This window comes from Phascolarctos cinereus, unplaced genomic scaffold (assembly GCF_003287225.1).
Source record: "Phascolarctos cinereus isolate Bilbo 61053 unplaced genomic scaffold, phaCin_HiC Scaffold_726;HRSCAF=1367, whole genome shotgun sequence".
NCBI lineage: Eukaryota > Metazoa > Chordata > Mammalia > Diprotodontia > Phascolarctidae > Phascolarctos > Phascolarctos cinereus.
The window spans coordinates 51,551,939-51,578,446 of record NW_027556098.1 but is presented as its reverse complement, the minus strand read 5'-3'; the positions used below and the strand labels follow the sequence as shown (position 1 = coordinate 51,578,446).

At 38.7% G+C, this 26,508-nt stretch overlaps 1 protein-coding gene across 3 annotated transcripts in view; it reads right to left on the bottom strand.

Moving 5' to 3' along the window:
* Positions 1–26,508, bottom strand: part of RUNX1 (RUNX family transcription factor 1) — a 339,165-nt gene that overhangs the window by 8,083 nt on the left and 304,574 nt on the right. For all 3 annotated transcript variants that reach the window (XM_020995861.2, XM_020995862.2, XM_020995864.2), the window contains one exon: positions 5,660–5,821. In XM_020995861.2, coding sequence (XP_020851520.1) covers positions 5,660–5,821 — 162 coding nt within the window. The remainder of the gene's footprint in view (positions 1–5,659; positions 5,822–26,508) is intronic.

Below are 26,508 nucleotides of genomic sequence, written 5' to 3'. Positions count from 1 at the left end.
GAACAGCTGTTCCCCACACTTGAGCTCTCTCCTTGTGACTTTGAATCATGACATCTGCTTTTGCTAACTCCCAAAGCTGCTTTGCTTTCAGTCAAGCTAGAAAACTTATATCATTGTTCCCACTATATCATCCAGACTTTTGTGAGAGGGCAGGATCAGAAGAAGAGAGTTAAGCAAATGAAATCAACTTGTTTGATTTGGTACAATATTCAGGCTACAAATAAATGAGTTCACTTATTTCTAAAGATTGCTTCACCTGCCCTGAACCAGGAAAGTTGAATTTGCTGGAAAAATGAATGGAAAGGTCATTTAGTTTCACTGCCATGTCTGCAAGTATGATGTCAGTCCTTGCCCAACCACTATGTTGAAACTACCTAATACAAAATTACAGACACCAGAAGGGGCAGGGACAGCAATGAGCTGTCAGGGGCACCAGAAATGGAATGAAGCTATAATTCTAACTGTCAGGGCAAAACAGACCTCACTGTATTCAATTGGAACATTTTAAAGTACCTACTATGTGTGAGGCACTCACATTAGGTGGCAAGGCTACAAAGTAATAGATCTTCTGTGCCTCCTTGGTTGCTTTCCAAAACCCAGTATGCTTTTGCCAAATATTAGCTATTCCTCATTACCAGGAACTATTTCTCAAGCCCAGTTGTTCACTGGACTCATATTTCCCTAGTGAAGCAGCTCAGAAAACCACATGTCCCAATTCAAATTGTCCATCTTAAATGTTTGTTTTCCTTTTATACCTAGTCTCACAATAGAAAACTACCCCAAACACACAATTGACTATGCTTTACCTATTCTTGCCTTTGGGCTAGCCTTAATACACATAAGCAGTGGGGGTGAGGGTGGGGGTCCCTGACACCCACTGTGGTTCTGGTTTAAAAGTAGGAAGTCTGAGGATTAGCGAGTTTAGGCATTTGAGGTGGAAATGATTCCCAAGTGATCACTGGGCTAAATATTTGCCATGACAGCTCAACTCTTCCTTCTGAAGTTTGACACGGATGAAGGCAGCTCCACTCTATTGCCCCTCCTACCATCCCCAAAGGATTAAACAACCTGAGCTGATAATGGGCCTCCTTAAAAGGATCCTTTGCATGACTCAGATTAATGCATGCTGATAGTCCTTTCATTTGGCAGCTACACATCACTTTTTTTTTTTAAGGAAAAAGGAAGAAAAATTGAGATGACAACTCCTTTCAGATAAAGTGGATAATTTGTTTGAAAGTGTGTGTGTGTGTGTGTGTGTGTGTGTGTGTGTGTGTGTGTGTGTGTGTGTTTATATACTCCCTGCACACATCTGCAAAGAAGGAAACTCAGGGAGGTGGGGAAGGTAAAGGTAATACAAAGTAGTTTGACTGGATTAAAAGGTAGAGCAGACAATGTAGTGTCAGGTTCTCAAAGCTTGTTGGCTGCTGAGACAGTTTTCTTTCATGTACCTTAGACCCCTCCTATTCCTAAGTTTATTACAATACTTTGCAGGCCTGCATTATATATGCTTGATTTCTTAGGAAGGGGCATTCTGCCAAGTTTAAAAGTAGTCTCTATTTCTGTTTCCTTCAATCAGCAAATGCAGGCCTGTAGCTCCTTCTTTGTCCTGAAGAACAGAGTATAAAATGGCACCTGAATTTTTGTCTGTAGAAATTTCAGGTAATTCCCCCCACCCCCACCTCATTTATGTCACCATTTCCCCATGGTCCTTAATTGATCCTTTGCTAAGTTGGTAACCACACAAGTTCTTAATTAACCCCTTGTTGTACAGAAATTAAACCAGGATTCGTCTTAGGATAGAACGAGTCGCCTACCTGACACGAACTGAAAACAACAAAAATGTCCTGGCCAAGAGAGCTGCTGGCATAATGAATACCAAGGGACAGCCACATAGTAAGGAAATTCCCATTGAAGAGGGAGGCTAAGGCTATACAACATAATGGGTCCAAGAAAAACAGTACATGATTCAGACACAGAATATAGCCAGTGGACATAGCTCAGATGCCAAGACAAGTCAGGGGAATCTGACACACAGGCCTTTGAAAGCAAACTTTGTCCCTTAGGGACAAACCCATAAGAACAAGTAAGATAAAAATTACACCATCTACACCACTACCCTTAAACCTCCACACAGCAAGACTCATGAAAATGGAGAAGCAGATGCTAGAAAGTTTCTGAAAAGAGACCACATCAGCTAGTGCCACCATTGAACCCTGGTTTACTTGCCAGCAATTCTACCAAGGACTGTCAAGAACCTTGACAAAAACCCAGTCAGGATTTAAGTATATCATCAGGAGCCTCAGTTACCCATAAAAGAAAGTATGACAAGACATTCATTTGAAGCATGTAGCAAGGAAAGAATCTTATCCTCCGCTCTCTTCCACGCTCCTAATCTATCATGAGTGCTAAAGAGAAAGACAACAAAACTGACATGTCTTAACAGAACAAAGGAAGTGATAATCTCCCTGTACCCTGCTCTATCAGTACATATACGGATTATTGGGCTCCATTCTGATATCAAATTTTAGCAGCAACATAACATCAACAAATGTAAGATCATCCAGAGGAGGCCAACTAAGAGTGAGGGGACATGAAATTACTCGATAGCAGAATCAATTGCAGGAACTCGGAATGTTTAGAGTGGTGAATCTGAAGGACTGGTCAGTTGGAAAACTGTGGGTTCTGATGTTTAGTGGTGGTATGAATATGGCAAAGTCACTAAGCCTCTCTGACACTAATTTTCCACATTTATAAAACAAGGATAATAATAACTTGTATTACCCACCTCACAAGGTTTTTGTGAGGAAATTGCTATATGTCAGTGAAAGCCTATTTCTTTAATGTCAATATTCTCCTGGTAATGCTATCATATGGTTGTGAATCATGGAACAACATGATCTTGGCATAATCCTAATTGCCAGTGACACAAAGGATAATGAAAAGAAGGATGGTGGGTTTAAGGAGGCTGTAGCATATTACCAACAATGACTTTGGAGACAAGGAACATCAAAGGTATAATAAAAAACATATGCCTAAAAAAGGAGACAGGATGGTCATGGACCAAGAATGTTAGACAATAATACTTTTTTTTTTTGGCTTTTATGTCATACTATTGACTCAGATTGAGGTTGCAGTATACTCAAACATCAGATACTTTTCTACAGGAACTACTGACTAGCTATGTGCCTCCCCTATGCTGTATTTGAAAAGCTAACTTTTTTGGTCTTAAGTTTATTATTACTCTATATTTATCCCTATCAAATTTTATCTTATCCAATTTATCCAATCATTTTATCCTGTTGGAATTTTTTAGAATTCTGACTTTGTGACACAGTGTGTCACCTCTCTTTTTTGCCTCATGTCATCTGCATATGTGACAGGCATGCCTTCTATGTATTTTTTCTAGCTCACTGATAAAAACATTGAACAGCACAAGTTAAGGGAAAATCCTTGTGGCATTCTAGTAGAGATGTCCGTCCAAGTGGACCTAGATCCACTAATGACCACTTTTTGGATCCAGTCAGTTAACCAGTTCCAAAACCACTAATCAAGTCAATAAAAGTCCTTTGTCAAATGTTTTGCTGAAGCCTAAGAATACTACCTCTATAGCATTTCCCAGATCTACAAATCTAAATACTTTGTGGAGGATTTATGAAGATAGAAATAGTAAAGAATGGAGAGGCTGTTTTCTTCACTGATAGGATCATAGACCCATCTCAGTGTTATTATCATCCTATGTGGTCCTAGAGAGAAGGACTGGGAACAAAGAGTATAAGGGAAAGGGAGATACATTTTCACAATTCGAATTATCCCACAACGGAAGAGTCTTCTTCATTAAACAGAGAGCTCCCCATCGTTGAAAGTGTTTATGTTAGGCTGGATGACAATTTGTCAGGGATATTGAAGGTGAGATTCTGTCATTTTTAAAGATGTATTAGATGTCCTCTAAGGTGCCTTCCAATTGCGAAAATTTATGATTCAAGTTTCCATTAGCAAGACCGATGAATTTCTATATGCTATTTGGTTTGGCTTGTCTCAAATTCCACCAAACAATATTTTTAAAAAATGGTCAACTAGAACAAAGGGAACAATTTTCCTTTTCAACAAATTAATTTTACCACACAATGTCAACTTCCCTTTCCATTGAGAAAGGTGATGTTAAGAAGCAGAAGGCCAAACTGTTCACAGGTTAAAGGACTAACACTTAATATGCCCATGGCAATAAGAATTGTTGTGAGGATGACAAAGGGATTGGGAAGTATAAGTAAAAGCATCTGATGTTCTTGACCCTGTGTGTGTGTGTGTGTGTGTGTGTGTGTGTGTATGTATACACTGCTCATTTCTAATGGTTTTCATTTTTGCTATGTATTTCTCTCGTTTCAAATGCATGTTGGTCTTATGAAAATTAACTCCTATCACACACTAGGCTAGACTCATAGTCTACTTAGCCTAGCATTTTGCCTTTGATTGTATTAGCAAAAGACATGCTGTAGAAGAATATGGCTACCTTCTTTTATAATGCCCTAAAAAATTAGGGAAGCTTGCCAAAACATGAGATGGTAACATGAGAAGCTCTGGGTTGGCTTTCATATGACATAGGTTCTAATTCCTGCTCTCTCACTACTTTAATATGTGACCCCAGGCAAATTACTTCTCTGGTCCTCAGTTTCCTCCTGTGTAAAATGAGGAAATTTAGATTCATGACTTTTTTTAGGCTGCTTCCAGCTCTAATAGCCAATAAATCCATTCTTACCCATCCTCATGTCATCCATGAATTTACCTAAGCTATTTTTGTAATCTTAATATTGGGATAATAAATTTCATAAACAATGTGATAAAACAGAAAGAACAGTGAATTAGAATCAAGATATCTGATTTTGAGTGCTGGCTCCAACATTAAGTGTGTGGTCAAGTCCCTTAGACTTCTCTGGACCTCAGTTTTGTCATCAATGAAATGGGAATACTAATGCTGATATTATGCTGCTGGTTATAAGAAAAGTGCAAAGTATTCTCTATACAGCTGTCGTTGTTATTGTAATGAGTTGATAGCATCAACCTTTACAAGTTTTGCCATTGTATTTCAGAAACTTTTTAGTTGCCCACTGGACTCTGCAATAATTCAACTTTCACAAACTAAGTCCATCACTGTATGTAAAAATATTGCAGTTATATTTCAGGGAGAACCAAATGTGGATGCATGTGAACAAACCAGGCCAGACTCATAGTCTACCCAGCCTAGTGTGGGAAGAGAAGAGGATGGTGCAAAGGCAAGGGAATTGAATTTAATAGAAGAGAACTAAAGAGGACCTGGCACCAAAGCTCAACTCTGCTAGTTACTGCTGGATGACTTTGGGCCAGTTCCTGGATTTGTTGATCCTCAGCCATCTCATCTATAAAATGTGGCAGTTGGATCTGAAGTTCTCCAAGTTTTCTTCTAGCTCTGAATCTATGCTCATACAATTATTTCTAGTGGCAAAACATGCCACCATGTTCATGTTCACCATGCCACCATTTATCTTCAGGTCCTGAACATGGTATGTTTTTCAATTCAAAGTATCTTTCTACCCTCCTTTCTTTCTTTCAAAGTATCTTTCCTACCCCTTCTGCCTCCCAGATCTTCTACTACAGCTGGAGCTGTCAATGAATTTTGAATACTTACTTGAAAGTCGGCTGGAAAGCTCTGCTGAGAGAGACGTCATGCCACTGGCTCGCCCAGGGGAAATAGGTGTGGCTGGGTGTACAGAAGGAGAAGCAATAGATCCCAAGTATTGGTATGACTGGTCATAGGACCAAGGAGGAGAAGGCTGGATCTGCTTTGTATCTGGAAAAAAGAAGGAAGAGTTTATTATAACAGAGAAGAGGATTATTATTCATATTGTTATGATAATTGTTATGTGTTCTCAAAGACCAAACCAAATAGAACAGAAATTTTATAGAATCTTTTTGATCTTGATAGATTTCAAATGTAGGCCCAGTGGTATGCTGCATATCTCTTATATGAAGACTGGGCCTAATTAAGGCCTGAGAGGTACATGACTAATTTCTGGCTACCAGGTAGTGATTTTTTTTTTCAACCACAGAAGCTCACAAGTACCATCTACTAAGGTATAGAAATTGTTTGATCTTCATCATTATTGGTGGTATTGAATGAATCATAGATTCTAAAAGGATACTATTATTACTATTATTCCCATTTGAGGACCCTATAACAGACAACAAATCTTTGGTTTAATACATGTTATTTATGTTCCTTTTCTGGTTGCATATGTTGGAAAAGAAGGTAAGCTATTTGATCATTCACTGAGAATGAGATACAAAAGATGAACAGTTCATTTACTACAATGATACCCCCAGGATATTAGTGGAACAAGAAAAATGCCTCCAGATAGTTGGGTAAATGCTCTATGAAAGACTTACAGAAAGACACAGATAACAACTGCTTGAGATGAGAATCCACTGAGGGATTATAATCCACAGGGCATCCTTGCAGATGAAATCTTGGACAGGACCACCAAAGTCCTGAAGTAAAGTATCAAAAGTGCCAAAGTACAAAGTACAGTGATTTTATACAGGATAGATGTCAGGATATTTAACGGCTACATTGATGTATCAATATTTCAGATCAATCCACAAGCACTTACTGAGAAGTGTGAAGTAAGCTCAAGGCATTGTGATAAGTGTGGTGAGCTGCCCCACCTTCAATTTATTGTAAAACTATAGTTTATTAGGACTCCTTTGAGAATTTGCATCTGATGAAATTTCTTTCCAAAGATATCGGATGAATCCACATTGAAAATAATTTTTAAAAAGATATAGATTCTTAGAGTGAAAACATTAGTTTAAATTATATGATGGCCAAGATTTCAAGACTCTAAGTAGATGGATACTTATGCTTAAGCCAAGTCTTGAGACCACTTTCATCACCAGAAAGCATTTTTCAGAATGCTGGTCTCCTGTACCCTCAGGGGTAACTAATTGTTGTGCATCCCAACTCAGATGCATGGAAGCAAACACAACTAGAGAGAGAGGGTAATATGATGTAGTAGAAAAAGCACTGGATTTAGCGTTAGAGGACTGGTGTTCAAATACCAGCTCAGGTACTTGCATGTCCTGTTGTTGTTTGTCCTTCATTTTCAAAAAGGATCAGTGACGTCATGGGTGATGTCTTGATTTGCTCATGAATTAGATTTAAGCAAGGCAAAGTTACACAAAGTTGTCAGCTTCGCTGTCTCTTCCTGAAGTCCAGTGGCAGGAAAAAAATTCAAGACAACTGGCAAAGGCCTGGGATGCAGTAGATAGCCTTAGAATCTTTGATGTGTGACCAAGTTCTAAGAGCTCCACGGTACCTGTTTCAGCTGTCTTCACGGTCATTGGAACAAATTGTTCTCATCCACCCATTCCACCAGGGAAAGTCTTCACATGCTTGGGGTCTAGATTTGAGGCCTGTCAGTTACCTTCATCCTGGTATTGCCCATCTGCTGAGAAGGTTTTACCAGGGTGCAGCTGCTGTGCATGCTATAGCTTCTTGGAGCCACAGGCGAGAGTTGAGTGCCAGGTGGGTACCAAAGGTGGATGACCAGCCCTGAAAAGGGCTCAGTATCCCTCACACCAGAGGTGCTAGTCCTCCCTCAATACCCCAAATACCCTTGAATATGCTAAAGCAAGAGGGACAGGGTGCCAAGTTGAGGCATGGCACTGTGGAGGTTGAACTGGCATTGACTTCAGAAAGACATAGGTTCAAGTCATAAGCATAGTAGTAAAGTGACTGGGCAAATCACTTAACCTTCTGTTACCCTTACAAAACTCTCTGAGAGAACAGGTTGCAAAGTAGTTGTAGATCTTCATGGATAGCAGGAATTCCACACGGAGAGTTCCCTACAGCAATGAAATCACATGTTGAGTGCAAAAAAGAAATCTATGCAAGTGCTTTGCTGACAACCATTACAGAAAGCCTTTGGGAAAAAGTTCATGTTGAGCCTTAACCACAACCCTGAGCTGCAACATTCTCATGCATACAGGGAAAATGTTTAATCAGAACTAGAAGAATACCACTAGTATGGAAGCTAGTATGATAATGTGATGTAATGATAGTTTTAGATCATAGAAGAATGGAAACAATGCTGTGTTTGTAGCCAGAAGATTCAGGTTCAAAGCTTACCTTTGCTCCTTATTATCTATGTAACCCTGGGCTAGTTGGTCTGTGCCTATTGACACAGTGGACAAAGCCCTGGACCTAGAGTCAGGAAGACCGCAGTTCAAATCTAACCTGAAACTTATTAGATGTGTGACCCCAGCTGGGCAAGTCGCTTATCTTCTGTTTGCTTCAGTTTCCTCAACTGTAAAATGGTGATAATAGCACCTAACTAACAGGGTTGTTGTGAGGATAAAAGAAGGTAATACTTGTAAAGTGCATAGCACAGTGCCTGGTATGTGGTAGGTGCTATATAAGTGTTTATCCTCTTCCCCTCCCCCCCATTGGTAAAAGGAGGGGGTTGAATTAAATGATCTAATAAGGTTCCCGTCAAAATTAAGTCCTATGATTCATGTGGGACTGGTTTTTCAAAAATATGACATGCTTACAGATTGGAAAGGAAAACTGCACCACCAGAAAGCATATTGAGGGTATTAAAGGATGGTTATTATCCCATCACAGAGCAATGGTATATTTCCTTAGGGTGTAACATTTATTCCACTTTTTGGGGCCATCTGTTTTAAAATAAGGACAGAGCTCAGGAGGGCCCTTAATAAAAACTGCTTCACAATGAAGATACTGGCCACTAAATACCTCCTCTCAAGTCCCTCAAAGAAACATTTTGTGTTACAACATAAAGACATTAGGAGCTCCTAAATGATGTATGTTTTCATTTTCTATTTAGCTTATGAAAGAACCAGGCTATTGAAGAAGGAGTTTCCCTCTGGACCTTTCCTTACACATTCCTGAACAGAACTATGTTTTGTAGAACTCAGGAGCAGTTGGCCTCAAAATAATAAGTTTGTCATGGATTTAGGGATGGAGAGAATCCTAGGGGTCATCTAATTCAACTCCTTTATGAGGATTTTCATGAGGATGTGGAAACTGGGGGTCATAAGTCAAAAGATGTGCCCAAGGCTACACAGATATTAAAGACAAAACTGGGACTTGAACATAGGTCTTCTAACTCCAGGTGCAGTGTTCTTTTCATCATCATGGTGCTCTTCAATTTTAGCAAGGGATTTTGGAATTCTTTATTTAAATTAAATTCTTTATTTTCTTCCTGATTTCAGGGATGGCAGAGTGATAGCTACTTGAAATTCAGAAGAAATGTTCCATTTGGGCCAAAGGCCCTGCAGTATCTTCTAGACTATCAGTGTTTCCCAGCACTTATAGACAAACAGAGATAGTAGGAGAGACATTAACTATGTTTTTGAGGCAGTGAATATTCCACATCTGTACTGAATTTTTGGGGAAATCTAGTAAATATTATTATGCTTGTATTGCATTTTTGGGGAAAGTGGATATGGAAATGGACAATCTGAATATAAATATGGAGATATGTGCACATATTAAATGAGTAGATAATACACAAATATCATTTTAATTATTTAAAAGGCAAACAAAAGAGGTTTTATAACTGTCATAAAACACTCGAGGGTGTGAATTGCGGTACTGTAATTCATGCTTGTTGTGAAGACAGCATAACGCCCTTAGCCTCATGTCTAAAACCACACTGGGCTAGGCATATAGTATTATGCCACAATTCAAGTCATGTCATGTTTTACTGCAGTGAAAAAGTTGTGTTAGGCTTTTTCAAACTCATAATCAAACCATACAAACATTGCATAATAGGTTTCATAGCCTTTTAAAAATAGGCTTTGATAAGATAGTCTTAGGATCAAAGTCCATGGACTTCTTCTTGTCTTTTCACAAGGTTTGGTGACTTTCCTACTAATTTAAGACCACAACAGTTCTGCTTTCCAGGAAAGGACAGGGTAGAGGACCGAAAAACACAAGATGGTCATGTGGAATTGGACATTCCCAGTTTAACAAAGGCTGAGTGTAGTTTGCTTTGGTTTGCTTTAAAATTTGGTTTCGTTGTCATTAGAGGGCCAGTAGGTGGTGGTGGAGAGCTTCTAACCATGGCTTAAAGGCTTTAATAACAATGATAATTATTAATTAAAAAATTAAAAAGAAAAACAACAACTATTAAGGGTTCACTGCACTCTAAGAGCTACATTTTACATAAAAGTTAAGCCTTGCCCTCATGAAGCATATGTTCTAAAACAAATAGGACACAAACAATATGAAAACAGATGCAAACTATGGGGAAGCCATGTGGGATGGTGGGAAAGGACATGATTCAGAATGAGGGACCTGGGTTAGAATCGTAGCTCTGCCTTAGGTAACTCATTTCTCTTAACCTCAGTTTCTTTATCTGAAAAATGAGGGAGTTGGTTTAGATGACTGCTAAGTTCCCTTGCAGTTCTAAATCTATAATCTTGTGGGTTTTTCTTTTCCTGTAATGATTTCTTATCTCCCTCTTAGTCTATTCCTATATAGAGCTTGCATTCACAAATTCACATATATTCTTTGGTAGAAGGAATATGATGATGAAATGCAATTAAAGGCATCTAGAAAGCTCAAGAAGAAGCTGGTGAGTCCAGAAAGCCTCATTCTATTTTATTTAAGATAGTAGGGCCCGTTTATTGATGCTGTTACTTGTGCAGAGAAAAAAGAGGGACTAGATAAGAGGATGCTAACAAGAAACACATATCCCTTTTTCATCACTTCGACAATGGCAATAAAGAATATTAGCACAGGAAAAGACATCTAATCTAACCTCCTTTATTTTACAGAAGAGGAATCAAACTTAGCTAAATTGTTTCTAGGTTCTATGTGAACTCAGTCAAGTGTTTCCCCTCTCTGGGCCTTAGTTTTCTCTACTGTGAAATGGGGAAGGAGAGAAGAGATGATGGGAGGAGTGATATTTGAACATCGTTATCTTCTACTTTGAATTAAATCATTCCAACTCTGAATCCTGGTGAAAGTGTGGTCTAGTAGAAAGAGCACTGGATTTAGAAGCAGAGGACTTGGGTTTGAACTGGATCTCTGTCTTTTGGTAATAATGTGACCTTATGAAAATAATTTAAACCTCTGGGTCTTAAATTCTTCAACTATAAAATGAAGGAGTAGAATTAGATTGTATATAAGGCTCCTTTGACTTTAATAATCTACGATCTAATCTAACCCTTTCATTTTACGGTTGAGGAACATGAAACACAGAGAGTTAGGTCTTGCCCAAGGGTCCCACAGGTAAGCAATCAGGAAAAATGGGGTTTAAAGCTTGGTTTTCTAAACCCCAATTCTATGTTTTTTCCATTACATCATACTTGATAATCATTGGCAGTGTTGGGCCTATAATCCAGGTCTTTCAATTCCCAATTCAATGCTCTTTCATTTCTTTAAGACAAATTTTTATTGAAATATTTTGTTTTAACATCACCAAAATTTCTCCCAGAATACCTCCTCCTTTCCCTCTCAGATAATTATTTCACATAGCAAATCATCTTTTTAAAGAAAAGAAAAAGTATAAGAAGAGTAAAACCAATCGGACATGGGAAAAGTCTGAAAATAAATTAAATGTCCCAAACATGGGAACCTATTATCCCTCCAAAGGAGTAGGGGTATGTGTGACTTCTCGTGTCTCTTTTTTCACACCATGTTTATTTTTAGTAATTTTGCAACACTCTTGAGTGTTACGTCATGATGTTTTCCATTTCCATTGTTTTAATCATTTGTATGTACTGCTTTTTTGTCTTTGCTTACTATAATGTGCATGTAAGTTCATGTAAGTCTTTTCTTTTCTCTGCAAAAATCATATGTGTTATTTCTTTCAATGTTCTTTCCATGGCAACCAAACATCCAGGCTCCAAAAGGTACACCTATGTTCTTTTTAAAAGGCTGCATCATGAGGACATGCACCTGTTCCCAAATCCTAGAATAAGTTAGCACAGTTGTTCAGTCCCTAGCTTCAGTGTCTCAGTCATTAGCCATAACATTTGACTCAGGTTAGTTTCCTAGTTTAAATTGCACAGTTAATCAGTTATTCAAGAAACATTTACTATGCATTTGCTTTCGGCTAGGCACTATGCTGACTGCTGGGAATACAAAGATAGGCAGAAGACTGTCCCTGTCTAATATGGGAGATGGCCTGCCAACCAACAACTGAAAGCTGAAGAACTTAGAGTGATAAGGAGGTAAAGGTGTGGTTATCTGAGTAACATTTTCTCAATCTAGTCTCTTTTACAGGAGAGAAAAAAAGACTTTAAATTTGGATATCCTAGAACTCCTATCCTATCCTCTGTTCACAATCTCTCAAGGTCAAGGGAGGAAGTAGACAGACTATACTTTTTCACTGTTGATGGCCATCACTGTTGTACCTTCTATTTCCTGAACATTCATTCACTCCTAACCATATTATTTTTATCCTTTGAATGCACATCAGCTGCACTATTCTCCCTAAAGCCCTGGGAAAGAGGAAGGATGTTGTATGATAGGGCCACATTTAAACAGTCATGTAAAACTAAAGAGCATAAAGTTATTTAGGTATAATACCATACAGTATGTGTGTATAAATACATATACAAACTCATATGTGTGTGTACATATATCTGTATCTATTTATCTATATATTCTTGATGAAAAGATAAACCCTTGAAGCAGTGTTTTCACCTAATCTGTCCCTAGAATTCCCCCCCTCCCCATTACCAGGTTGGTACTGAGTAAGACATTTCTTAGGGTACCATTGAAGTTCACCTAGCAGAGTCTTGCTTTATGGCATAACAAAGACTCTCTTGGAAGCTCTCAGAACATACAGCAGGATATGAGTCAGGCCTCAGGAATGTGATTCAGTTTCCAGGATGATGTGTCAGGGCGACCATTGATTGTTCATCTCTCCCATCATCATCACCCCATGAAACAATCTGGATTCCCCTTAAAAAAGGGAATACCCCATGATGCTCCTCCTTCCACCTGACTCTCTTCTCCTCATAATTCTAAAACCATTTCCAGAATAACAAAATCAAGATGCTTTACAGTTACAAATGATAATCTCTGGCTACAAAGAACCATTTCCCTGAAGCTCTGGCTTGGTTTCCAGAAATTGTGTCCTAGCTCAAGTGTCAGGAGTGAAAACAAGTTTTTAAAAACTAAAACTAAAAATAGACATTAACTACACATAAGTCCTAGCAGTAGATGGTTAACTGGCATATTATCCTGATCAATAAAATTTCCTGATAATATAATTCAGTTCTTACAAGCTCTAGATCCTGAAGGGGAAAACGAACAAAAAAATGCTAGAAAGACCTTTGTTGACTGCCAGCTATTTATCTCTGACTGGCTTGCAGACATCTTGGTTAGTCATGGGCCGGTAAGTTGCTTTATATTAGCATACTTTTCAGGGAAACAGCTAGCACCAAGCTGGGGCAGAGGCCTGACTTGGGTAGGCAGCTTTTAAAAAGTCCTTTGGGGTTTTGAGTTACTAACTACCCATGGCAAAGCAATGTGGCTTATGATGTGCCAGCCGGAGGGAAGTGAGAAATGAGCATTGCTCCTACAGAGCTTCAGTGATTGCCTCTAGTGTACTTTTTCCTTTCCCTCTTCCAGTTGTGGGAGAATAGGTGGTTTTGTGGTTAAACAGTCAGGCTGGGAATCTGGACCTCTGGATCCTAATCTCAGGGCTTCCCTAGAGCCCTGGTGCCTCAGGCTGAGTCCTTCAACTCTCTATGCCTCTTTCCTCATTTCTAAAGTAGGGTGTAATAATACTTACCTGCCTCACAAGTGTGAGAAATAATTAATGTTTGTAAAGCCACTTTGAGATCTACAGATGAAAGGCTCTCTATAAATGCAAAGTGTTCCTCCTCATAAGATCTTCCAGACAGTTCCCAGGGGAAATACCACCTTATGTAAAAGAGGAGTAGTCTGGGATTAGTCTTAAAAAAGCATCTTTTCATTTTCTGAGGAGGGGTTATGGCAAGTTTGAAGGTAACAGCTACCAGAATAAAGAAATAAAACAGGAGTGATTTGCAAAATTTTCATTTCCTTTTTCTCATTTGGACTCTATGGGGCAGAGAATGAATTTATACCCTCCCCTCAACAGTGATGCTTTATTTCTCTCTACTCTATTAAACTCTCACTGCATAAACCATTCACATAAATACTCTACTTTCTTCCTGCCCCTTGCCCCCTCCTCCTCCAAACATCATCAGTATTGGACTCTTTTCCCATGAAATTAGCAGAGCAAATTCCCATGATGCTAGCCCAGTAAGTTCAATTCAATTCAATAAACATTTATTCTAAACAGGGTTTTACATTATATATAGAGTTTCTGAGGAAAACACCCCTTTTCTCTTCCTGACTTCCAATCCAATTGATTTTCCTTCACTCTGTATATCCTTTCCCCCTGCAAAAAAAATGTATAAAGATTAGAGATTCTTTCATAAGTGACCAGCCAAATCTCTAGTGGCCTTATTGGGAAGTCCAATTCCACTCACCTTCACTCACATATTCTCAAATCTCTTTTCCTCTACATTAATAGCAATCCATAGAGAATGATGTCGAAAAAAAACCCAATCCTATGGAATGAACAAGTCTTTGTACTAGAGGACAGAAGTTGAAACATGCTTCTTTTTTATCGTAAGAAGGGGATGGGACTAAAGATGTAGAATGTTTCATGTCATTCATTCAACTCATTCAAGACAATGTCATTCACTGTGTGATCAGGTTTTGCTAAGATTTTTTTTTAATAAAGGTTGGTTTTATGAATGTGGTCATGGGGTATAGAGTGACTAAGGTGGGAAAAATCCCAAAAGATATCAATAATTTTTTTTAAAAAATTCTATGAATATGTGCCCTAAACTGAGAAATCTCAGGCAACTTATCTTTGTCTAATACGCTTCTGGTCCAATGCTAGGGATCTGTTAGATCTACAGAACTAACTCCTGACATTCCAGGGTGCAAAGTTGTAAACCTGAGGTACTCATTATATCTCAGAAGCATTTAAAAACATAAGGGAAAAGATCTTTCTGAAGGAAAATGTTATTAATCACAATCGTATCTACACATGTCTGATATAAGGAAAACTTTCCTATCAGAATTCTCTGTAAGTGTGATGAGCTGCTTTAGGAGGTAGTAGGCTTCCCTGAACAAAAGGCATTCAAAAGTAAGATGATCATTGGTCAGGTATATTGTAGAGATTTATGTACAGGTATGGGTTTGATATGATGGTCTTTTAGGTCCTTTCCAACTCTAAGATTCCAGGAATATCTGAATCTGGGAAAATGATATTATTTAGTAAGTCATAGTGAGAAGAATCAGGAAAGCCCATTTGTTGCTCAGAGGCCAAAAGCAGAAAAATTCAGAATTGATTTTCAATGACAACTAATCATGAATGTAGCTTTCCTCTGGTTGACAAAAACACATTTCACTGGATTATATTCTTTCACTTCAGAATTAGTTCCCTCTAACAATGCAAAATCCCTTCGGGGGTGGGGAACCTGCGGCCTCAAGGCCACATGTGGCCTGCTAGGTCCTCAAGTGTCGCCCTTTGACTGAGTCCAAGTTTCACAGAACAAATCCTTTTATTAAGGAGATATGTTCTTTGAAGTTTGGATTCAGTCCCCACTCCTGCCCTATGTATTACAACATATATATAACATGCTGATCAGTGCAGATGGATATAATATCTAAGGAAGCCATCTATCTATCTACACACATATATTCACACATACATACATATGCATACATATACATACACATAGCCATATCCATTATATTTCATTTCTGTGAAATGAATGACTAATCTCTTTGGTTCTTATTGTCTCTGCCTATGTTTTTTGTTCTGAAAAATAAAATACTACCCCCCTCCCTCAATCTATTTCTATACATATAGTCAATCAATGAATGTGCTCTTCTAGAGGGCTAGTCATAGTTAAAATACAGTGTGTTGATTAGGTTATTCTCATTAGTATTTGACATAATTGCTTGTTCAGAATCACATAATTTCAGAGCTGGAAAGTTCTTTAAGATCAGCCAGTACTATCCCCTCATCTACAGAGTAGGAGGAAGGGCCTGGAGAAGTCAACTGCTTTGTCCAAAATTAAACTCTAAGTAGACCAGGCCTCAAACAGATTTTGTGACGCGAAGGACAATGTTTTTTTTTTCTTTTCACGATTCCAACAGTGTCTCTGAGAGAACACACTAAAATTGTAATGATACTCTTCTAAGTAACTATTGTCAGACTGTCACTATGGCATGACATGATTGGTGAATCATACTTTGAGGCAGCCCTCCCTAATAGAGAATGGAGAATGACTAAGACACAGTATAGGAAAGCAGACTGGATATAGGAGAGCTCAGCCAGTTGGCACTAAAAAATGACCAGAGGCCTACATCTACCAAATTACCCTATAAACGTTCCTATTATCACTCAAGGAAAGTGGGTGGGGTTATCCCTCTCTACCTCTATTCCTACAGGATCACAAGATTTAGAGTGGGAAGGGACCCTAGAGCTCATCTAGTCTAAATTAGACCTGGCCAAGAACGCTTTCTGTAATTTTAGCAAGAGGTGATTGACCAACTTTTGCTTAAAGACTTCAAGTCCCATGGGGAACTCACTGCCTCTTCAGGCATCCTATTCCACTTCTGAAGAGTTCTAACGGTAGCAAAGTTTCTTCTTATTTCAAGCTTATATCTGCCTCAGCAACATTCACCCTCTGCTATTAATTTTATTTCTGGGGCTAAATACAACAAATTCTAATGACTCTTCTACATGATGGCTGAATGGAAGATAGGTAAATACCCCTCATTTTACAGGTGAGAAAGCTGAAGTTCAGAGGTTTTTCCATAGTTGAAGACAATTAAGTTATCTCTAAGCCTCTCTTTCCCAGGATAAACAGATCATTTCCCTTAAAGTTTTCTTCTCATTCCAAACATATGATCCTCAGTCTGTTTCTCCTCTGAATCTTTTACGATTTCTAAACATGGAGCCACAAATTGCACAAAGATGTTTGATTAGTGCAATTTGTGAGGAAATTGCTACTTATCTCCATCTAAAAACTATTTTGTTTAAATGTGTTTTAAAATGTAAGGATAAATGAATTTCTGCTTTTAGAATCAGTTTTAAATGGAGGTAGAAGCTTTCTAGCTAATCTTAAGCACTTTTGTACAAATTAGCTTTGATGCTAAGAGTAGATTCAAAGCAGGGAATTAAAGAAAAAAATAGGTCAGGTAGAAAGAAAATCTCCTGATTGGGAAAATTATTTTTAATGGAAAAAAAAACCAGAATTGAAAAGTGTATTGTATTCTATCTCTTTCAGTTATTTTTGGCTAGTAAAAATCTAGTTAGTTGGTCTATGCTGTTTGAGCCAAACCAATATATGCCAAACCAATACTGATGCAATGGAACAAGAAATGAGAGTAAATCACCCACCACAAAGATGGCAATAGAGAAGGAAGGGGTCATAACCAGCATGCCCTATAAAAAATACTAGCTTGGGGAAGGAAACTTCTTAATTAAAACTTAGGATGCCCTTTTATGACTTTCCCCCTTCAAGGCTGACCCCCAGCTTCATTTTAAATTGATTTTATGTCTATTAAAAAGGGATGTATGTGTGTGTGTGTGTGTGTGTGTGTGTGTGCATGGTGAAGTCTTAGCCCTGCTCCTAAATAGTCTTATGATGGAAGGTTCTGCTGCTATAACACAAGACAGTGACTGAGCAGGAGATCCCTCAGATTTGAACACAAAGCTGGAAAGGCCTGGTCCCAGTTCTTCTTGACCCAGGGCCTGTGGTATCCATCCCCCGTACAAGATCTGCCCCCTGGACTCTAGTATTGAAAACAGATAAAAGTAGCACTACATGATGTAAGGTTTCCATAAGATCCATAAGGTTCCAAAGTAGGTGTATAGATCCCTTCGCCCAACAAGAAAATAGTGACAATTGTAATTTACTCATTTGTAAATGTATTCATTTTGCTAAGTACTCAGTGAAGCATTAACATTCCTATTTCTTTTCATTTACAAATGAGGAAATTGGAAGCTCAGAAAAGTGAAGTGACATACCTAAGATTACATACCTCAAAGTGGCAGAATTACAGTGAGGGGTGTAATGGGCAGAGCCTTGGATCTGGAGTCTAAAGATCTATGGACACTCCCAGATCTGTTTACTACTATCTGATTACCACCATGCTCAAGTCATTTCACTTCCTTCATCTGTAAAATAAGGGGTTGGACTATGTACTCTCTATGATCCCTTCGAAATTTCAATCCCATGATCCTCTGAATGGGACTTGATCCTAGAAGCCCTGACTTTAGCCCCAATGCTTCTTGTTCTACATCACAATGCTTCTAAAACCTGCAGCCTTATCCCCATCTTTGCAGGTGGCATCCCGGTGAGGGACATACCATTTCAAAGTCCGCGTCATCTTCAAACTTACTCTATGCCAGAATTCTGCATTTCAGCATGACATTCAGAGATCTTAAAAGTTGCACAGAGTTCTGGCATGCACCTCACAAGTACTCCACAGACAGGGCTAGCTGTTGGGCTACCCTGCACATCAGTGATCTCTCCCTAGAACTTTCAGGAGTGGCCTCATGCCTCCCCCATCTTTGTTTTCTCTTTAGCACTTTTGTGGTTTTGTGAAACATTAGAACTGTTTGAAAAATCCCAGAGTAGTTTCAAGCACTTGACTCATCTTCTGTTCCCATGTGACATGGACACTAATGTATCCTTATTTGATTTCAAGCCAGAGACCCTAGTTTAGGCAGCAGTTCTAAAGACTGGCACTTTAATAAGATCCAATGAAAAACTCTTTAAAAGGAAAAGAAAATCACCAGTTGCAAAGGCAATTTCAAGTAAACTGAAGTATGGGAGGAAAGAGTTTTAACTCTCTCTTTCAATTTATGCTGGTGCTGAATAGTATCCAAGACAGCTGCAATTTATATCCCATCTCTCCCTCAGTGAAAAAAAAATAATAATTTAAAAACTGTCCATGAGGACCATATTTGAGTCGACAGGCATGGATCCCTTCATGATGAATTCCATTCCAAGCAGAATGAAGGTACTGAGAACTAGGCTTCCTTTCACTAGTTTGTTATTTCCAATCTGATGCCAGTGTTGGATACTACAAATGACCATGAGTACTTGACTGTAAAAAATGTGATTTCACAATAATGTATGTGCTGTTCTGGCAGGTTAGCACATAAGCTGCTCAGATGAAATATAAACCATCTCTCCCACTGAGTAAGCACACTCCTTCAAGGCTGGCGTCACAGTGGCTTTGAAGAACACGGCTGTATTATGTGCAAACGACAAAGTCTCCCAGGGCCAGTGACACACACAAGAGGGAAAGCTGAGTTTTTCAAATTGAAGATGTATTGTTCTTTGTCTTCTCAGATATGAGTCATACTGAGCAGTAACAGTTAAACAGTTATGTACCCAGGAACCTCCACGCCTTCAACCTGAAGTAATATTCATAATGGGGGAAGTAAAATGTTTCCTCTAACAAGAACAGCTGCACCCCTTTCAATAGATTGTTGGGAATTTAATCAAATCAGAGGTTCCATCTTAACTTTCTGACTCTCCTGTAGAATATACACATCCATATTTCTGTTACAACTCTTTTTCCCTTCCTGTGGTATATGGTGATAATTTCTCTTCTCTCAATCTCTCTTTCTCTCTCTCACACACACACACATATGCACACACATACACACACACTTACTGAGAAATGGAGATAACAATGGCATTGGAATTCCATAATTGTCAGGGAAAGCACTGCACTATAGAAGTCAAAAGACCTTGGTTCTAGGCCCTCAATCAATCAAGAAGCATTTGTTTACTACTTTTTCCATGAGAGTCACTATGTTAGACAATGGGGATGCAATGTCTGAAATAAAAGTTCCTGTCCTTAAGAAGCTTACATTCTCTACCATTACTTAGCTGTGTAATTACTTACTCTCTGGATCAGAGATGTCTTATCTCTCTTTTAATACTTCAAAAGATCCATGAGAATTCCTTTCTCTAACATTACCGATATGACTATGACTACTACTGGAATGTTAAAGTTTGCAAAGTAAATTTTCATGAGTTGATATGGTCAAAAAATCATCACCTGGTATCCAACATTTTGGTGGTGAATATACCTCTTTAAAGTTAGCCAGGCTGGTCCTTAGATCACAGTCCATCTCTAGGCCCATGCTTAACATATTTCTAACTTGGTGAGACCTGGCACACTTTGTGCTCACTGGCTAGCATAGCTTTTGAGAGCACAAGGTCCCTTCCTCTTTAGTAGAACTCTCTGCCATATCTACGAAATGGAGACGATGATACCTTGCTTTCCTGACAGCAAGAAGTTGGCTAGCCTAGGAGATCTCTAAAGGGCTCTTCCAAGCTCTGGCACCTTTGAACTTACAATACTCATTCCACTGAGTATATCAGAATGCACATTAGTACTCATTTCTGTTCTCCAGACACTACAATTTCTCTTAAGCTTTGAACCTTTCTTTACTCCTAATCTGTTTATGGGCATAGGGCTGCTAGGGCAATACATAGCAGGCCCTTAACAAATGCTTGTTGACTAAGTGGAGTATATTTGAAAAGTTTCAGTAATGCCTTCCATGTTTTACAACACACTTATTTCTTTATTTACCCTTCCCTACACCCACTGAAAATGACTTTGTAACAAACAATAACAGCAACCAGGCACTGTGCTAAGCCCTGGGAATAAAAAGACAAAAAGAATAATGAGACGAGGGACTTATATTCTATCAGGAGCAACAATCTATCATATATATGTGTATATCTATACCTATATCTAGATATATATACATATATATGTTAGTAAATATAAGGATAATATGAGGTAAATACAAAGTGATTTCAGGAGGCATGGAGAACGGGAAAGGCCTCATGGGGGAAGAGTGATGGAATATCAGTTGGAAGAGCCACACTCTACCACCAAATATTAGCTGTGTGATGAGGATATGTTCCTCATTATTCAGAGGACCTGGGCTTGAAAACTGGCTCTTCCAGTAATTATGTGTGTGACCTTGGGCAAATCACTTCACAGTAAGTTATTGTACCTTCCATTCTCTGTTTTCTTACTTACAAAATGGTTAAAAAAAATACTACCTGCCTTTTCCTGTCAGGATTGTTGCAAGGAAAGGTTTTATGAAAAAGGGAAAAAACAGTACAAAAGTGCTTTAAAATGGGAGCTATAGTGAAAAATCTGTGCTCCATCTCTATAGATGTATGCATCCTGTGAAGGCTGTGATTTCATCAGTCCAATAAGACAAGGGCAGACCCTACCAGCTAGTTCTTTCCTACTTCTCTTTCTTTTTCTTAGAGTTTCCTGATCTTTAACTATTTTCACTCTTCCTTTATTTGAAATTTTCAGGAGAAAGGCCCATTTGCTCGAGTTTGCCGTCAGTCTGCACAACATAGTAACTGACCTTGATGAGAACTCGTCAGGATTGCAATAGATTAATAATATAGGTTGCCAAAGTGGCATTTTATCTGTAGAAAAGAGGCCTTTGAAGATAAGAGCCCTTTACTCTTTCACAAGCTCATCCCTAGTGCTCAGAACAAAGAACATAAAGTAGCAAAGTGAAATTCATCTAGGGGTAATCTCCATGTGTGGCAGAGTATCTATCCAAACTGTGATTTAGAAAGGCAAAGGGAAATCTTCCAGACTTCTTTTAAACTCTAATAAAGGGGGAAAATATGTTTAAAATATTTGCTAATAAACAGGCCTCTCATGATGTAAATAAAGATACCCTGTTTCATTTTATTGACTTAGAGAGAGTAAAGGACATATCAAATGCAACCTTCCTACTTCAACAGATGAGGTCACCTTGAGAAAAATGATACCATACTGAGCCCAGCAGGATGAAACCTCCCTCCAGGGTCTTGTTTGATTTACAAGGTGAAGGAAGGTCTTCTTTTATATGAGCGACAGTTTTTTAGTGTTTTGTCCTTAAAAAAAAAAGATAGGAGATTAAAAAAAAAAGTTAAAAGTAGAAATGACACAGCAGACAACTACAAAACTGTTGCTCAGTTGTGAGGCTGACTTGAGAAGGAAAAACCTTCTAGAACACAAAATAAATGGTAAAGCCCAAGCTGACTCACTACCAACCTCTCCTCTACCATCCTATTCTGTTGCCTGTTATGGTATGAAGGAGACAGTCAGATCTCAAAAGCTACGGCAGCAGACAGAACTCAAGCTCTGGAAAGGTCCTTCCAAGCTAGAAATGCTCCAAATATGGGATGAGCAAAAGACTGTCTTTTGTCTAAAAACCAACATAAGTAGAGAAAATAGATAAGTAGGGAAATGTTCATCCTTCTTCAGAGCACCTGGTTTTGAAAACTGGCTCCGTCATTAATTATGTGTGTGACCTTGGGCAAATCACTTCACAACCTCAGGCTTCAGTTTCTCTTGTGTGGACAGAGGTTCAACTAGATGTCTTTTAGTTCTAAATATACAGCCCAGGTATACCAACTGTTTGGCCATAGTAACCCATAAAGACCATTTAAGGATTGTGATTTTCAGTGGCATGAAATTATAGATTAATATTTAAAGAAGTATTCAAACTATATATATTCATCTTCCCTATAGACTGTAAACTTCTTGAGGGTAGAGATTATTTCAGGTCTTATTTTATCTGTCATTTTATCTCTTGCCCAATATAGTGCCTTACATATAGCAGGCACTTAATAAAAATATTTATTAGAGATAAAAGTCAGTTCTCAGATCTATGCATTGTAGTCCAGTTGTTTCAATTTTGTCCAACTCTTTGTGACCCCATTTGGGGTTTTCCTGGCAAAGGCACTGGAGTGGCTTGCCATTTCCTTCTCCGGCTTATTTTACAAATGAGGAAACTGAGACAAGCTGGATTAAGTGACTTGCCCAGGGTCACATAGCTAGTAAGTGTCTGAGGCCACATTTGAACTCAGGTCTTCCTGAGCCCAGTGCTCTATCCACTGTGCCATCTAGCTGCCCTAGATCTGTGCTTATGTACCTATTAATTGGAAACGCTAATTCATTTAAACAATCCAAGGATCTTGCTCACAACAGTCTCAGTGTAGATGATTCCCTAAATGGCCAGTTAATTTAGGAGATGAGGTTGTTAACATTGGGTGTGCATACCAAAATGGAAACAACACTAAAAAAAAAATAGAAAGGAAAGCTGAAGTTTGAAAAACTCAGTGAGAAAACGCACAATACTGAAATGAATAGAATTTTTCAGTTCCTGTAGCGAATCAGAGAAGAGCCAACTACTAGTTGTTTTAAAGATGTATTTACAGATTTTATGAAATTTCACAAGGCATAGGGCTGACAGAGTGAGAATAAAGCTTGATGGAATGTCAGGGTCTGCAATTTTCTGGAGTTGCTGGAAACCTTGTATGTGAAATTTGGTTTTCTCTCATGGTTTTAGTGGTTGATTCCATAATTGTGATAAATATTGGAAAAAAAAACTTCATTCCAGCACCAGATCTGCTTTTTATAGTAAAATGTTCTGATACTTTAAAACAATGAGCTTGGCTCTCAAACCTAATGTGAGTGAAAGGCACATACTGCTCGTGAACATGAGACCGGACTGCCACATGGGAAGCAGTAGGGTCTCCTTTATCCACAGTGTCTTGGCAGTCCTCACAAGTTGACCACTGTGATTCTTTCATAGCATCCTAGAGCTAGATGGGGCTATAACAACTGTCCCAACCTCTTCATTGTATAAATGAGGAAACTGGGACATGAAGTGGTTAAGAGGATTGTTCAAGATCACACAGAATATTTGAGGACCAGAACCCACATCTAATATCTAGTCATGGATAAGTTTCTATTATATCAAAATTTGAAAAATTTCCCTCTTTAAAATAATTTTCCGATCCAATATGTTCCAATTAGAAAAAAAAAAGATTTGTTGATCATAATATTTATTTTATTTGATTTTTCTGGGGGATGCTTTCTTGTTTGTGAGATACATATCTATATACAGCTAGATAACACAGTGGTCAGAATACTGTGCCTGGAGTCCAGAAGGCCTGAGTTTTAAATTTGGCCTTAAACACTGTGTGCTTCCCTGGGCAAGTCGCTTAACCCCTGTCTACCTCAGTTTCCTCAGCTATAAAATGAAGATAATAGTAGCCCCTACCTCCCATGGTTGTTGGAAGGATCAAATGAGTTACTATTTGTAACTACTAGCACAGTGCCTGGCACATAGTACAAGTATAAGAAATACTTGTTTTCTTTCATATAATTCTTCTATATGTAGGACTAATTAGAAAGTGAAATGATTCCATATTTGTGCCACACCCAGGAAACAAAACAAAGAACCCAAAACAACAAATGGCTTTTAGTTTGGTCCTGCTGCTGTTCTGAAAAATCTATGCCAGATGTGGAATGGAAGAAAAATAGCTTGACTACAGTTAAGATTTCAGAGATGGGGAGGTTAGGGTTATGGAACTAGAAGAAAACAATGATCATGCTAACATGGGCAGCACGCTTTCCTAAAGTCTAAACCTGCCAAGTGCCTGCCACAGGCTCATTTTAAAAGCCTTTATGGAAAATGCCACACATTTTTTTTTTTGCTAACATCACTTAAACTAATGAGCTAGCTTCACTTGTATTTTTTTTTCAAGTGGATTAAGCACACAAGCTCTCTCTCTCCATCCTCACATGTTTCTGGACTAGGCAGTCTAAACCTCTGGCTTAAAGTGATGATGAGATGCCAGACAGTAATGAAACACAATTACCTAGGCAAACTTTTGAAGGATTTGAGCCCTGAGGCAAACACTGTTTACTAAAGACCAAAAGCACCATTTGTACTAAGCGCAACCAATTGCCTCAGTCCTCCATAGTTCAGGATACTGGCAGCCCCTGGACTCAAAGCCAGATTTCTAGGTGTGAGATAACATCACACTCCTGTCTGCACTTCAGCACCTCAGGGTCTTTGCTATGCTTTTCAACAAGAAAATACAAGTACTAACAAAAGCCTATTATAACATTTTCTTTTGTATTCACTCAGTGCCTTTCTTATTGGCTTCTTTTTATATTGTGAAGCACCCCCAACAGAACAGAGTTAGAAAACGCCCTATAGCCCCAGATCTGTAAAAATATGCCAGGAAATCTCCCCCTCTCCCTTAAATAACATAGTGACTTCAACAACTTGCCCAGTGTTAGTTAGTCTGTTGATTTGGATGGAAAATATTCATTAGGATCAGAGAGATCACAGAATCTAAGAGACAGAAGGTACTTCAGCAGCCATATAGTCCAACCTGCACATAAGAAAGTAACCAAGTTGTGGTTGTGCAGCTTTGTTAGGAGGGCCCTAAGGAGTACAGAGAGCCTGACCTCTGGTGGGAGGGAGCTCCATTTTCTCTTAATGACTGGTTCATTAAACAACCCTCGCTTCAAATCTCCAGTATGATACTAATTTTAATAAAAATTATAGGTTGTAAATCTATAGATTTCTCAAAAGGGGAAGAGATAAAAGGTACTTGATGAATAATATAAATTGGATATGGGATAGGTAATTTCCTATTCACAAAGAGCAGTACTGAGCATAAAAAAACCCCACAACACACATTAGTAGAATGACTGAAATATTAAAACTTATAACAATGGTTATGGTCAACTAAGAGGCTGATATTTGAGGCATATAAGAACATAAAATAGTTTGCTGGAACTCTCTAAACAACTTCTAGGGCATGTCTGCTGGTAAAACAAACCAGGCTTCAGTCCATTTTCTTTCTTATGTCTGTCCCCTTCTAATGCATCTGATTCCTTTGTCATCAGGTCATTCCTGTCACTACTGAACCAACTGCTTGTATCATTGGACTCTGGACATTTAGACCTTTCGATATTTGGGGAAAAAATGACACAGAAGTGGAAGAAACAGCCATTTGCTGATGGCCACATGGAGACCACTTGACTCTTGGGATGTATCTTGAAAAGAGTTCACAGGAGAGAAAGAGAGGAGGAAAGACTAGTGACACCCTTTTGCATATTCCATCAGAAATCAGCTCTTCAGACTAAGTAGCCAATTAGAGGACTTTTCATCATCCCCCATTACAAATAAGTCATATTATTATTAGCAGAAGCAGCTTCCCTCCTCCCTACACCATCCCCCATCTCTCCCAACCCAAATGAGTTTCCATGTGGTTTCCTGGAAACAGGAATGATGATGGAGCATGCTGCATTTGTGTGGGAAGCCCCCACTGCAGTTACTGGGGAGTTGATGTCTAGGAAAAACGAGAGTACCCAGATGACCTTATTCTGACCCTCAGTTTTTTTCTTCTTTCTTTTTCTCTCTTTTTTCCCTCTTTCTATCCTTCCTCCCTTCCTTCCTTCCTTCCTTCCTTCCTTCCTTCCTTCCTTCCTTCCTTCCTTCCTTCCTTCCTTCCTTCCTTCCTTCCTTCCTTCCTTCCTTCCTTCTTTCCAGGGGAAAGTACAGTCCTCCATATCACATATTAAAT